Source organism: Pezoporus occidentalis, unplaced genomic scaffold (assembly GCF_034315485.1).
Source record: "Pezoporus occidentalis ecotype Australia unplaced genomic scaffold, CSIRO_AGI_Poc_V1 ctg4, whole genome shotgun sequence".
NCBI classification, from domain to species: Eukaryota; Metazoa; Chordata; class Aves; order Psittaciformes; family Psittacidae; genus Pezoporus; species Pezoporus occidentalis.
In genome coordinates this window covers 26,704,093-26,718,612 of record NW_026915724.1, presented here as the reverse complement: position 1 = coordinate 26,718,612, position 14,520 = coordinate 26,704,093, and the positions used below count along the sequence as shown (strand labels likewise).

The window sequence follows — 14,520 nt, the reverse complement described above, 5'->3', positions numbered from 1 at the left end:
AAGGTTTGTATGTTAGAGCTACACAGAGCAGCAGAAACTAGCTTCTAGTTTGATTTCTATCGACATCCATGTTAGAACACCAAGCTGGTAGCACAGAAATATTCTCCAGCACCAATTAAACGTTATTTGTTTTTCTTACTTGCTTGGAGATAGAGAGGGAGAAATACAGAATCCTACTTTCCCCAGTAACTCACAAAATTATTTAACTTTTAGCCCTAGATATTACTGTAGGCTGAAAAGAGACCCTGGAGCTTAAAGAAATCTTGCCCAGCTCCTGAAGACCTCGGACTTTATCTCTGAAAGGACCATATTTCTAATTGCTTGTCAGATAAAAAAAAAAAAAAAAGTCTTGTCTCCAAACCTTGTCTAAATGATACAGGCTTTTATCAGTAAGCTGTTATGTGGCATTACTATATTTTCAAGTGCTTTAGTGTAACCATAGAAGAACATTTGGCTGTTACAGTATTTGAAAATCAGTAATTACACACTTTCAATTTCTATTGTCATATTGACATTTTTAATATGGCATTTTCAGTTCAGCATTTTCATATTACATGCTGAGGTGTCACAAAGGTGCTGGCATAAGAAAAGCAGATGGAACTTTAGAGAAATTTTAGAGAAAGTCACAATGCAAGGAACTAGGCCAGAGTTCTTTTGTTTAATATAAATCCTTGAACCAGTAAGCTAAGAAGGAGAAGAAGTTCAAGTTAAAAAAGAAAATTAAGTATGATGGGTATCAGAAAAAAACTTGTGGATTAAGAACAGAACAGTTTAATAATTGAAGTAATATATAATAATAATAACAACAATAATAATAATAATGTAAAAGAAAAAAAAATAGAAGAATAAGATCTGAGAAAGACAAGTGATGCAGAGTACAGCTCTGCACCACCAGCTGACCGATGCCCATCCCGTCCCCTCCTTGCCAACCCACCCCCAAGTTTATACACTGAATATGATGTTCTATGGTATGAAATATCCCTTTGGCTAGTTTGGATCAGCTATCCTGGCTGTGCTTCTTCCCAGCTTCTTGTGCCCCTTCTCACTGGCAGAACATGAGACTGAAAAGTCCTTGATCAGGGTAAGCACTACTTAGCAGGAACTAAAACATCGGTGTGTTATCAGCATTGTTCTCAGACTGAAGCCAAAACTCAGCACTGTACTAGCTGCTAAGAAGAAAAATAACTTTATTCCAGCTGGAACGAGGACAGTTATGAATCTTATGTTATTGTCAATGTTATTGTCCTATAAGTTTTAAATGTTTAAATTCACTTAAAAATAAATTGTCTCACAGTATCTCTGTACTTTGCTGATGAACATCAGCTACTGGTAGCAGAGAAAGACAGCATTCCTTCATTATGTATCCCTTACTGCATTCTGAGAGGTAATGGCTGGGAATAAGTCAGCACTTGTAAACATGAGAAAAGGCTAAGAACATAATAAGGTAGTCAAAACATGGATCCTTCTACTTTAGCATACCATCTCCAGCAGCGGCCAAAAGCTGGTGCTCTGAGGTGGCCACAAACACAGGTAGAGTCTTCTGGCTAATCTCAGCCTCCAATCATTTACAGCTTAGGGAATTCCTAGAAAAAATGTGATTCCTGTGTAATTAACAACCTTTAATGCTTCCCGTTTATAAATTTGACCAATCTGCACCTGAAACTAAGCAAATTTTACCTATGCACACATTGTCTTCACAAAAACTTCTACAGCAGTCACCAATTGTGAAAATAATTGTTTCTTTTTATATGGTGCCAGGTAAATTGCAAGACAAATCAGGAGGACACAATATCTGCAACAGGCTTAGAAGGAGAATATAATATATTAGTGGTGTGAGAAATATTGTTAGCTTTAAATACAACTAGAATTCTCTCAGAAGTTCTCAATTTATAGGGATATAAGGCATGAAACAAACATCGCTTAGCAAGTAAAACAGGTTTGCAGAAACTGTGATGCAGAATCTACATATATGTTAACAACTGTATATGTCAAACAGCAAAACAGTATAATTTGTGTCTGAAAGTTACTGTTTTTTATAAATAATGAATTTTCTAAAATTTTCAAAATCTGCTTTTGCAGTTTATCTTAATATATTCATGTGGGTTTCTATGTGACATTTATAATTTTTCCATGGACTATTAAAAAATGTAAAAAAAAACGTGGTATATACATTAAGATATAGTTTAGATGCATTATTTCTATGTATTTCTTTTATGTCATAAGAAAAACAAATACTTTTAAAATCTAAATGCATAAGTAATAACATTCAGGTATTTTAAATAAAAACTTCTTCTTTTTTTTTTTTTATAATGAAAAAAAAGCATAGTGCGTATGTCACCGTGGTAGAACTGGGGAACCTGCGAAGCAAAGTTACTTGCCCATTGCTATATAAATACAAAGAAAAGACAGGAGCAAAGCAAGAAACAAATCATTGACTTCCATTTCAGACTCACTGTCTTCCCAGGACTAAATATGAACCTTTCATATGTTGTGTACATTCTAAAGTATTTTTTTCCTAAATGAAAAATCAAAATACACCTTTTGCTTTAGAGGAGTGCAATAAAGACAACTGGAAAGGAAGGACAGAAAACTGTCAACAAAAATTCTAGGTTAGTACACACTGGCACTAGCATATTTTCCTTGGTTCTCAAAAAAAATCTGGAATACGTAGAAATAATGCATACAGTGTTCCCATATATGTCCGGCATGCACTTCTTCAATGAAATTTTCCTTTACATCTTTATGAAGAGTTTACTTTTATTGTCCTTCTTTACTGTTAGCCTTTTTTGCTGCAGGGCTCTTTGATGAGCTGCTCTTCACTCACTATCTTGGTAGACTTTCCAGCAACATCCAAGGAACTTTCTTTGGTCAAAAATCCTGAGTCTGCTTTCTTCTGTCTCTCTACTCTGAAATGAAATTTTCAAAGATATGTGACCACAACACTAAGCAGAAAAGTCAGTTTAAGTTTAAAACAATTGCAGATCAAATTTATTCTGAGAAAAAATTACAGTAGGATACAGTAGAATTTAGATGGGAAAAGATTTCAGTATTGTTAAGCTTGTAGCATGCATTAGATACTTTCTTCAACTGATTCCTTAACAATGAATAAAAAACTATAGTGTTTCAGAGCAATTACTTGGAATTGTCTTTCACAGTGAGTAGTCTACACTTGCTTCACTTTTGATGACTAGGAGCTATTATTTATTGATTGACAATTCTGAACTGCAGTACTATTGCTATTCAAGATACATTTAAAGTACTTATATATAACTCATGAGTCTTTTTATCAGAAGAAGGGAAAGTGGAGAATAGTGAAAAAGGTCAAAGATATCTCAAACCCCTAATTTGTCAGAATTCTAGACAGCAGTCCAGCATAATGTCTTCATATTACATTAATAGCAATAGGGAGAGATTACTTGTAAAAGCATAATTATAACTTAGCCAAATTTTGGGTTGGTAAATCACATGCTCAAAACCAGTGTGCAGCAGAACAAGAACTGCCACTCAAGGTGGGCACCAGAAACAGACTATTATGCTCTCTGGAATTAAGAACACAGTAAAAAGACAGTAGCCCTGCACAGAACACAGGCTTATCAAGATTTAGGAGCTTAAGCACTGCCCAAAATAGCTATACTAGAAACTGACCCAAGAAAACCACATGTAAGAGTGAATAAATCATGGCAGATCTAAACTATTTATGTATATTACTAGCTTTTACCTCATCCATGTTTAATTGAAAATTTTCTATGCCTTAAGCTTTGGGCCATACATCTCCAATTCTCCCAGTGTCATCTTTACACTTTCATTGAAATCCTGCTGTCAAGCCACAGTGCAATTCCTATTTTTCTTGTCTTTTTAATGTATCTTGAACAGGCTTTCAGCAAAGGGAGTTCATAAACCCTTTGGATTAGTCTTGGCTCTGGGACCTTAAAAGTCTTGTGAAGAGTGTCCAAACATGTCGAGGAACCTGAGTATTGTTGTCTGACTGCGGAACATGTTGTTTCCTAGTAGATCTAAACCCAGCTCCTGGTAGTGCGAATGGCTCCTTCATGCCATTATGCGTACACATCTACTCTAATGTGTCTACTATTGAGAAAACAAATGCGTACTTAGAAAAACCCAGCATCACGTGTCAAAATCACTCTGGGTTAAGTAAGATGACAAATAGTAGAAGTCTTTGAGCTAGCACAGCTGTGTGATTACTTGCAGAGTCACAGATCACATGATGTTCCTGTCTGCTGAAGAACACATCCACTAATCTTTTCAGATACAGACTGGTTGCCAAGCCCTCCATCAGTAAGAATCAATAATCTGGCAAATTCTTCACCCTGCTGGATACACAAGACTAAAATGATTGAAAACTTAGTTGTTAATACTGAATTTCACTGGATTTTTCTTTTTTAACAAATGGACATTTCCTTTTTAATTACTTTAATGATTTCCCAAAATAATTTTATCTTGTTAGAGATTCTATATTAAGTTCTATTAACAACTCATTATTAAAAATACTTCTGTGCATGTATTTGTGCAATATCACTCACAGTTTTTTCCTTCATTAATTTTGCTAATCTAAAATATACTAATATAAACTAAAAATAAAATCCCTAAAACTAGCAAATGAGTTGTAGATTAAATTTAAAGAAATAAATGAAATATATATGCAAAGTAGTACCTGCAACTAACCCTTAACTGATAGCTATGGGCTTAAATTACCTCTTGTTCCCCTAGAAACACACAGAACACACTTTCAAGACAAACCAAGTTACTTGTTTTTACAATATTTTTTAATTAAACATTTTAGAAACAAGCTGGTGTTTCTAGATGTTATGTTAGGGTAACTATAAAAGAGTAAGAGTTTAATTCTGACATCTATTTTGCAATCAAATGAATGCAGCTACACATATGAGCTACTACTAAAATAAATACATGAATATATAGAATGGTAAGCTTTAAATGTTTATGCAAAAGCTTACACACTTGCCAGAAATCCCTAGCATGCATCCATTCTTTTTTTAAAATACTAGTCTCAATCTGTAACAAATCACAGAACTTCACAGTGTTTGTTGACAAGCTAGTGTACAACTTGCTTTCATTTCCACATTGGTTTACAACAGTCTTCAAATACGTCCTGTAGGAACTCCTGAGATCACTGCTTTATGGAAGGTAATTTTTGCCAATATGTATACCTGGAGTATGTCACATGTATATCAAAAGGGTTTGGCTCAATTGCTCTTCTCTATTTAGAAGCTTTAATTCTTCCTAATAGTTCTGCACTTTTGCTATTTCAATGTGTGTATTCCATGTGATGGCAGCAATGAAAAGTCTAACTCAGTGTGAGCATTTGTGGCATTCCTTCCATTTCCATTAAGGAAATCTTTCCTGTGGGTAGTCTGGATCAGCTAGCCATGACAGCATCTGGGAAAGAATGGGATAAGAAGTTGTTCTATAGTGTCCCTCAGCCACATGATGGAAGGGCACTAGGAGCCAGCTGAAATGGGAAATATGTCTGCTTCCAGACAGAGCTCTCTGAGGTTCCTCAGGGCAGCCAGGGAAGCAGCAAATTGCGTGAGTGGCCAAGTAACAAGTGGAAGGACAAGAGGAAATGGTCTCAAGTTGGGCTAGTGGAAGTTTAGATTGGATATAAGGAAGATTGAAAGGGTTATTGAGCATTGGTACAGGCTGCACAGGGAAGGGGTTGAATCACCCCTGGAGGTATTGACAGACTTGGCAGTGCTAAGTTATTGCTAGGACCTGATGATCTGAAAAGTCTTTTCCAACCTAAATATTTTTATAATTCCATGATCCTGGTCATGAAAAGCTCAGATAGCTCTGCAGCTGCTGTTGTAGTTTTAGCCAGCTGTTAGGCCAGCACTGAGTCAAAACCCTTCTGTATGTGGAAGGACTACACAATTTATTCCAAATTATTGCCAGAAAGGGACTGAAATTGTGAAAAGCATAATAATAAAATGAATATGCAACTTCTTTAGCAAAAAAAAACAAAAGGATTTGATACAAATGAATAAGCAAAACAAAATACTTGGGTTTTGAACTCCAAATTAATGAGCAAAATGTTTTAAAGACCACTTCCTAATAGCAGACAAACAGAAAATGCTATCAAAGTCAGCTAACAAAATCATGAAAATGCACAGGCATATAAAAAGGAAGCATACCATATGTCCACCAATATCTGGTACAACAGGAGCATTAAGAAAGCCATTAAGATAGTGTCCCTATTGTGCCTAGGTATATAATAACATATGGTTCATTTCCTGCTTCACCATGCATTTCCTTGCTTTTGTTTAGCATCACTGATTTAGAGCTCAATTAATATCATTTGTGCGTGCATTTCTTTGCAGGATATCTTAAAATTCTTTATTGCTGCTTAAAATTATTTTTTTTTTTAGTGTAAGGGCACAGTAAGTATTAACAAAAGGTAAGATTTTTTTCAAACCTTAATTAATTGGAAGAACTAGACTGAATTATTTTAAGGTAGAATTATTATTGTCTTCTTGTTTAAGTCCTCACACAATTTGCTATGATGATGCTACAGAGTGACATTACAAGGTTGCTGTTGGTTTTAACCAATGAAGACTTCCAAAGGCCAGATGTGGGTATCTCTCAGCAGTGTAGATTAAAGGCAAAATAGTAAGGAACTAATGTCACAGTGTTAAAGAGAGTACAACAAGAAATACACGATTATGTACTGGTAAATGTCCACCCGTACATGCGGAAAAGAGAAAGAAATCAAGATATCTGAAAGATTTTTCTCCTTTCTGGATATTTATTCTTGAAAACCTAAAGAAGATTAAGGAATCTCAGGACTCCCCCCAGATGAGATTAAAATTATATGTAAAAAGCATTGTCTCTTTCTGTGGTAATTACAGATTTCACGTGCATCAAGGAAGAGTTGAATTTTCCCACAGTAGCTCAATCCTACCAAGTTCTCAAAGGAATATTGTTAATAATCTTATCTGCATTTTAAAAAGAGTCATATACTGTTTCATGACTTTGATATAGAAAATAAAATTAGATTGAAATTAAAAAACCCCACCAGCTTCCCAGATGCTAGCACAAGAAAAGTTTAGATCAAATAACTGTTTATACCAAATAGCTAATATCCTGAATATTTCATTTTAAAAGATAAAAATGTGAAAGCTGATTTAATAATAATAACAATAAATAATAACAAACATCAGTCCAGATTCACTAGGATTTGCCATTTATTGTCTCATCCATGACAGTTGTGATATACAGTACTGTTCAAAAAATCATGCATTATTTCCAAGCATGCATGGAGAAGCAAGGGTTCTCTGCTATGAAACCAAATTAGAATGAAGAAAGGAAATCATTACAAACTTTAGTATCTTCACTGCTATAAATTATACATCAATTTTAGACATTTATTAGTGACAAGATAATTTTCACATCAGAATTACAGGTTCCTGCCCATTTTACAGTAACATAGATTTATGTCAGCTTCTGATTTAATTAAAACACATTTGCCATTTACTATTAGGGGGCTTTTACAGACCATGATTGAACATATGGATATTGAACTAGTTATCATATCTTTACAAGGCAGAAATTGCTTAGACCCTGTGTAAATTCATCCACTGTGTGATTCCAGTCTCTAAAAATGTTATATGAGTTTTCAAACAGTATGACCTTTTCTTTAAATTTTGTGTTTCCTTTGAGAGCCACAAGACACCAAGTAATATTTTTTTCCGTATTTCTAATTCAATTATTTTTACTTCCTTGGAACTCATGCAAAATTATGCATTTCTGATTTTCCTTACAAGAAAAGATGTGTTTTGCCATATAATTATATACCCTTTGAACTTTAAAATTTGTCTCAGAACGAATACCCCTAGTACATTTCTGGTACAGAGTATTGCGATAAGTAATAATGAAATTTAGTAAAGCAATAGATTTAATATTTTTGAAAATGACAGAAATGTCAGTTTTGATCAAACTTTGCTGTAAAATAGAAACAACTATTTGCAACTCGATCATTGTAGTTTTGCCAATCAGGACCAGTAATAAGTATTTCTGGAGGTTAAACAGTTTAAGTCACCCACTTTAAACACTTTAAGAACAGCAGAGGATGAACATTACACAGTGGGTACCTAACATAAAAGGAATCCTTCAGACTCATTCAAAAAGTCAGGTCTTGTTAACAGCGAGTTTTTCCAAAAGAAGAATCATTCCCATTTATAACATAACATTTTCACTATTCTGGCACATTTAAGATCACCTTTGAAAAGATCTGTTTTTCTTAATTTTTTTTCCTATTTCTCAGATAACCACACACTTTTACTCAGTTGACTTTGCATAACGACTTTCTTAAATTCTAATGTTTTAGAATGTGATCATGCTAAGTTATGGTATGCTCATACTTATAAGAAAGAAAACCACCTTTCTGAAAAAAAAAATCCCACAAAAAAGAAAACGAGACCCAACTTCCTTTCAACTACATGATAGAAGAAAAATGTATCTGCTCTCTTCAACAAAATGGACGCAAGAAATAAATAATTTCACATTTTTAGGAAATGTCAGAAACTTTTTTGGCTTTTCTACCTTTGTTTTTTTAGAATACTATGAACACAGTGGAATAAAACAGAATATCTGTGTCATCTGATCTTACAATGAAAGAATGCAGAAAAAAGTACATTTTTTTCACAGCTTGCTTAAAACTTCAGTGTCCTTCACTTTTTCTGTTTTATGCAATTTGTTTCATCTTACAATAAAGGAACAGGAAATGCCCTTATATTTGAATACGAAGTATTACTTTTGCTATTGCTAAGCATACATTAAGACAAAATGCAAATTAGTTTCACCATTATTCTCTGCAAATCATTGAGTTTGACATTTGAATTGTAAACACTCAAAATTTAAAAGTAAAAATTGAAAATGAGATGTCAGATATTTTAAATAGTGACTGACACAACACAATCAATAAGTTTTTGTGGGTTTATTTTCATATGGTCAGATTAAACTAGGGAAAAAAACCCAAACAAACACCATGAACTTTTAGCTAAAGTACTTACTTATAAAGAAGGTAGATACTCTAAGTGACTCTTTTAAGACTTATAAGTAGATAGGATAAGACTTATTTGTGTAACATGCTTTAATATTTCTTTACGAAATGCCTTCTGATTGCTGAACACAGTTCTTTTAGTCCTACAAAGGAAAAGATAACAATATGTAGAGACTTTTGTTTTAGGAAATGTGATTTGCATGAAAGGCTTTTTGTAGGCATCTTTACTAATAGCTGAGTAAATGATAAGAAAGTACAGCTGGCACAAGCTCTTTCCTCATTCCTTTTTCACATATTAAGATTCACTTGATATAGTAGTATTTTTGCCTGCATAATCTCCAGGCCAATAAAAACATGATCGTTTCCCTTCCCAGTAATTACATGGTCGCTAGGTTCAATTTAGTTCCATTTACCCCTTCAAAATTCTTAACTTTTAACAGTTGCTCAACATGCATCTTCCTTCCTTTCTCTTACTTCTTCCAGGTAGAAAAGATATTCAACTTTGCAGCAGACATTTACTTTCCTCCCCCCTCCTCCCCTTATCCATTTCCTATTCTCCATCCAAATTTGTCTTGAAACTAAGTGGGTTATTTTCCAAATCATGTCAGGTAGTTTCTTTGTTATGTACATTTTTTTTGCTCTCTGGAAACACTACATGGATATTTAAACTGAAAATTAAGTTCTCTTTGAAATAAGGAAAAATCATGGACCCTCAATAAAATAAACCACTTAATTCCTGGAAAAACTACTTCCTGTAATGCAGTATCATGCAATATTATGACTCCTAGTTATAGTAATTGAATGAAAATTATACAAGAGTTCTAAGAAACACTGAAGAGGTCTTCAGTACACCATGTTTTTCCTTGGAACATTGCCCAAAATCACCTTTGACAGCAGTAAAGTTTGGTATCTCTTGAACTAGCTGGAGTATAAAGAAATACCATGCACTACTGCTGTGCTGTGATTACAAGCTTTGCAACAGTAAAAGCAGTTCTTCTAAAACTTAGAATGCTGAGAGACAGAATATGAATGTGTACATTACAATTACTTATTCTACTCCCTTCCGTTCCCCCCAGCTTCAAATTCTGACATGATAGTAGCTACTATCTCACAAGCTGTTAAAGACAGCATGCAGCTAAAAAATTACCTAACTGTAAGTCTGAACCTAGGCTTTCAAGTACCACAAAGCACTAATCTCTAGCTCCCTGGTTTGTAAATTTTTGACTGCTTAAGTCATGTGGGAGCTGAAGTGAAAAGCAACAAATGATAATGGTAATCTGGTAATGTGAAGGTTTCTTTATCTAAGGAACTATCATGTCTGATAAAATACTACAAGTACTCTCAGGACCAGTAGAATTATCTCAAATATGCAAAAAAACAAGGGGAAGGCATTAATACCTAAATGGCAGTTAAGCAGACAAGGACAAAAGCAGACCAAGAGTAAAGCAGTTAAGACAAAAGATAAAGTACAAATAGATAAGATAAAGAGCAATTTTCCTTTTTTTTTCCTTGTCCAGTTTTCCTAATGTTTTATTTACTTACCAATGTTTATTTTTCCTTGAAAAGTAACCTATCCAACCATTTGACCCATTCAGAAGCTGGAGCATATGCAACTGTGATTTTGTTGAGTATTAAGATGGAATATTAGCAGTTCAGATTATATATATTTGAGGTAAATGTCACATCGTCTGCAATTTTATTTATAAATTTAACTGATAGGAAAGGTCTTAGATCTCGAACATTCTTGGTTTCTGTATCAGTATAGAAATCGTGTGATTTTTTATTTTTTTTTGTCTGCATAGGTTAATTTAATCACTATTGAGATTCTCTTTCTGGGTGTTGCTTTGCAATTCCTTGATTTTTCATATCTCTAAATATTTTACTACTTCTAAAGACTGAATCCGCCACAGTATCCTTAGATGCCTGAAAGCCTCTACTGTTTAATAATATTGTTGTAATTAAAAAAAAAAAAAGTTTATCTTCCTATTTACATATCAAAAAATAAATAAAAAGAAAATTGGAATGACATGCTATGAAGCTCTTCTGTGACCAGAAACATAATACAGCTATTTGTTATATTGTTAAACCAAGCAGAACTGATTCAATTTATTCTCTTTATTTCCTGAAAATTATGAATCACAGCAGGTGATTCAAAGTGAGCATCATTCTACTGGGATCACAAATAACAAAAGCAGGTTGAAAACACTGTCTGTATAGTAGATGCTAGATTTTAGGAATTTTACAAGCTTGTATAGAAGATACAGAATCCACATGGTTTTTAGAAGGTAAATGACACCATCACAGGATATGTAGAAGTTAGAGGCACATTCATCATCTTTGTTAAATTTAATAAGAAAAAAAAAAATTAAACCAAATAAGCTATTCTTTTCATCATATGGTTCTGAATACTGTTGATGTGTTGTAAGTGCTGGATTTGATCAACTTTGTGCCTGTATAATTCCATTAATATCATAAACTGATGCAAGAAGGGTACTTTTGGAAGCAGACGCAGGGACTATGAGAATGAAGACCCTAGGCCCACTGTAGGAGAGGATCTGTTTCGAGACCATCTTAAGAACCTGAATGTGCACAAGTCCATGAGACCTGATGAAATCCATCCGTGGGTCCTGAAGGAGCTGGTGAATGAAGTTGCTAAGCCACTAGCCACCATATCTGAAAAATTATGGCAGTCAGATGAAGTTCCCAAAGACTGGAAAAAGGGAAATATAACCCCCATTTTCAAGAAGGGGAAAATGGATGACCCGGGGAATTACAGAGCAGTCAGTCTCACCTCTGTGCCTGGCAAAATCTTGGAGCAGATTCTCCTGGAAGGCATGCTAAGGCACATGAAAAACAACAAGGTGCTTGGTGACAGCCAACATGGCTTCACTAAGGGGAAATCCTGCCTGACCAATTTGGTGGACTTCTATGAAGAAGCTAAAAGTACTGTCGTGGTTTAAGACCAGCCAACAACAAAGAACCACACAGCCACTAGCTCACTTAAACCCATTCTTATGACAGAACTGACAGAAAGGGGCAGAGCAGTTGACAACATCTACCTGGACTTGTGCAAAGCATTCGTATCCTGGCCTGCATCAAAAGGAATGAGACCAGCAGGTCAAAGGAGGTGATCCTGCCCCTTTACTCTGCTCTTGTGAGACCTCACCTGGAGTATTGTGTGCAGTTCTGGTGTCCTCAACATAAAAAGGGCATGGAACTGTTGGAACAAGTCCAGAGAAGGGCCACGAGGATGATCAGGGGACTGGAGCACCTCCCGTATGAAGACAGGCTGAGGAAGTTGGGGCTGTTCAGCCTGGAGAAGAGAAGGCTGCATGGAGACCTCACAGCAGCCTTCCAGTATCTGAAGGGGGGCTACAGGGATGCTGGGGAGGGACTCTTCATTAGGGACTGTAGTGATAGGACAAGGGGTAAAGGGTTAAAACTTAAAAAGGGGAAGTTTAGATTGGATATAAAGAAGAAGTTCTTTACTGTTAGGGTGGTGAGGCACTGGAATGGGTTGCCCAGGGAAGTTGTGAATGCTCCATCCCTGGCGGTGTTCAAGACCAGGTTGGACAGAGCCTTGGGTGGCATGGCTTAGTGTGAGGTGTCCCTGCCCATGGCAGGGGGGTTGGAACTAGATGATCTTAAGGTCCTTTCCAACCCTAACTATTCTATGATTCTATGATTTTATGATCTGTGAACTACCAGACATACCTACAAAAATAAAATAAGAGATTTAAAAGCAAAGATTAATTTAAAGCTCCTTTGTATCTTGGTTTTTAACTTCTTTTTTTCTTTATTATCTTCCACTGTAAAATTTCACATAGATAGATATATCTCATTGCAGTCTTTCACCTGTGCTTTGCTATGTGGTTAGAGAAGTAACTGTATGCATATACCTGATTAAAATACTGTGTAAATCTATATACATTTTCGATGTGACCTTTGGCCAGGTTTCAAGCTTCCCAGTAGAAAATCAGAATTTACTTCTTTCTACTGCTGACCTAACGTAGCAAAAGAAGAATTTTCAGAAAAGGGAAAAAAAAAAAAGAAAGAAAAAAAGAGAACATAACTGGCAATCTTAAAATGAAAAATTATTTACAAATATACAAATATAACTATTTCCCAACAGTCTTTATGTAGCAGAACAGAACCAGTGAAATTGGGGTGTTGCACAAAATCCAGAAAATGTTATTAAAATAATGTAGTAAGAAACATTCTCAGAAAAATCCCCAATGTAAGAACAGAAGCTAATAAGGTTTGTAAAAATACACCTCTAAAGAAGATGGCTTCAGGTGGGTGAAGTGACAGCAAGATTGATTCAGTGAAAAGTTTTCATCAGAGAATCAATATTCAAAACATCAGGTAAGAACGGCTAACTTTTGATTAGCTAGAGACAAGTAGTTTCTAAATAAGCTGAAAGCAGGACTGGAAGTAGAAGACTTTTGAATTATTCCATTTATAAAATTCATTGCTTTTCAATTATCACAGTACTTTTTCAGTGAGAACATGTTGCTCTCTTCCTTGAAAGGGAAAAAGTTATTAATTATGCAGAATTGAAAAGTGGTAAGATAATGTAACAATGTGATGTAACAGTAAAGAAAAAAGCTATTAAGGAAATTGATAACACAATACTTATTAGAATCATAGAATACTTGGGGTTGGAAAGGACCTTAAAATCATCTAGTTCCAACACTCCTGCCATGGGCAGGGACACCTCACACTAAACCACTAACTTACACTGTGATTTTTGTCCATGAGGTGAGAGGCATCAGTCCATTATATAACTGCATGCTTCAGCCCTCCTTCTTATGATGAATGTGAAAAACTGGGGTTTTCAGTCTTGAAAACCAGGTTTAGTAAACGCATTAAATAGTTCTTACATTTCTCTACCTGCACAGGAGGACTCACAACATGAATTTTCTGGCTATGCCCAAGGTGTCAGGGATGGACATATGACAATTCAGGCTAACCCAAAAAAAGCTGCAGAGGAGAAAGCAGAAAAGTAATAGCAATATAATTTTCTGTTTTGCAAGGCACTACAACTATTAGAATATTTATTGTAACCTTCTTAGTGCTGTCTTTATAATCAATTACCTATACTGTTTTGTACATTATTTTCCTTTAAGCCTTCTTTGTGCTATGTACATGCAAAAACACATGCACATTTCTACTGTAACATTTTCTGTTGAATTTTCTGTCAGCTGAAAAACATTAGAGCTGTCACTGTCTCATGAATTAAATGTCTGTACAGGATAATTATATACGTTTCTGTGAACACCTAAAATGAGCCTTTAGGGCAACTTTCTAGCAGCTTTTTTGAAGCTGTGCAAAACAGCTAGAACTGGCATCAAGAACTGTTCTCAGTTTTAGTTTACTAAAATTAGGAGTTGTAAATATTTGTAATTGCTTGCAAGTTTGCAGCAGATAAAATAAAGTACTCATTAGTACTTTACTCATTAATGTAAATATAAAAAGAATTC

The 14,520-nt window shown here is 34.9% G+C and overlaps 1 protein-coding gene across 1 annotated transcript in view; it reads right to left on the bottom strand.

Moving 5' to 3' along the window:
• Positions 1–2,816: 2,816 nt before the first annotated feature.
• CCDC102B (coiled-coil domain containing 102B) overlaps positions 2,817–14,520 on the bottom strand; it is a 138,420-nt gene continuing 126,716 nt past the window's right edge. The window contains exon 6 of the mRNA XM_062633084.1: positions 2,817–2,906. Coding sequence (XP_062489068.1) covers positions 2,817–2,906 — 90 coding nt within the window. The remainder of the gene's footprint in view (positions 2,907–14,520) is intronic.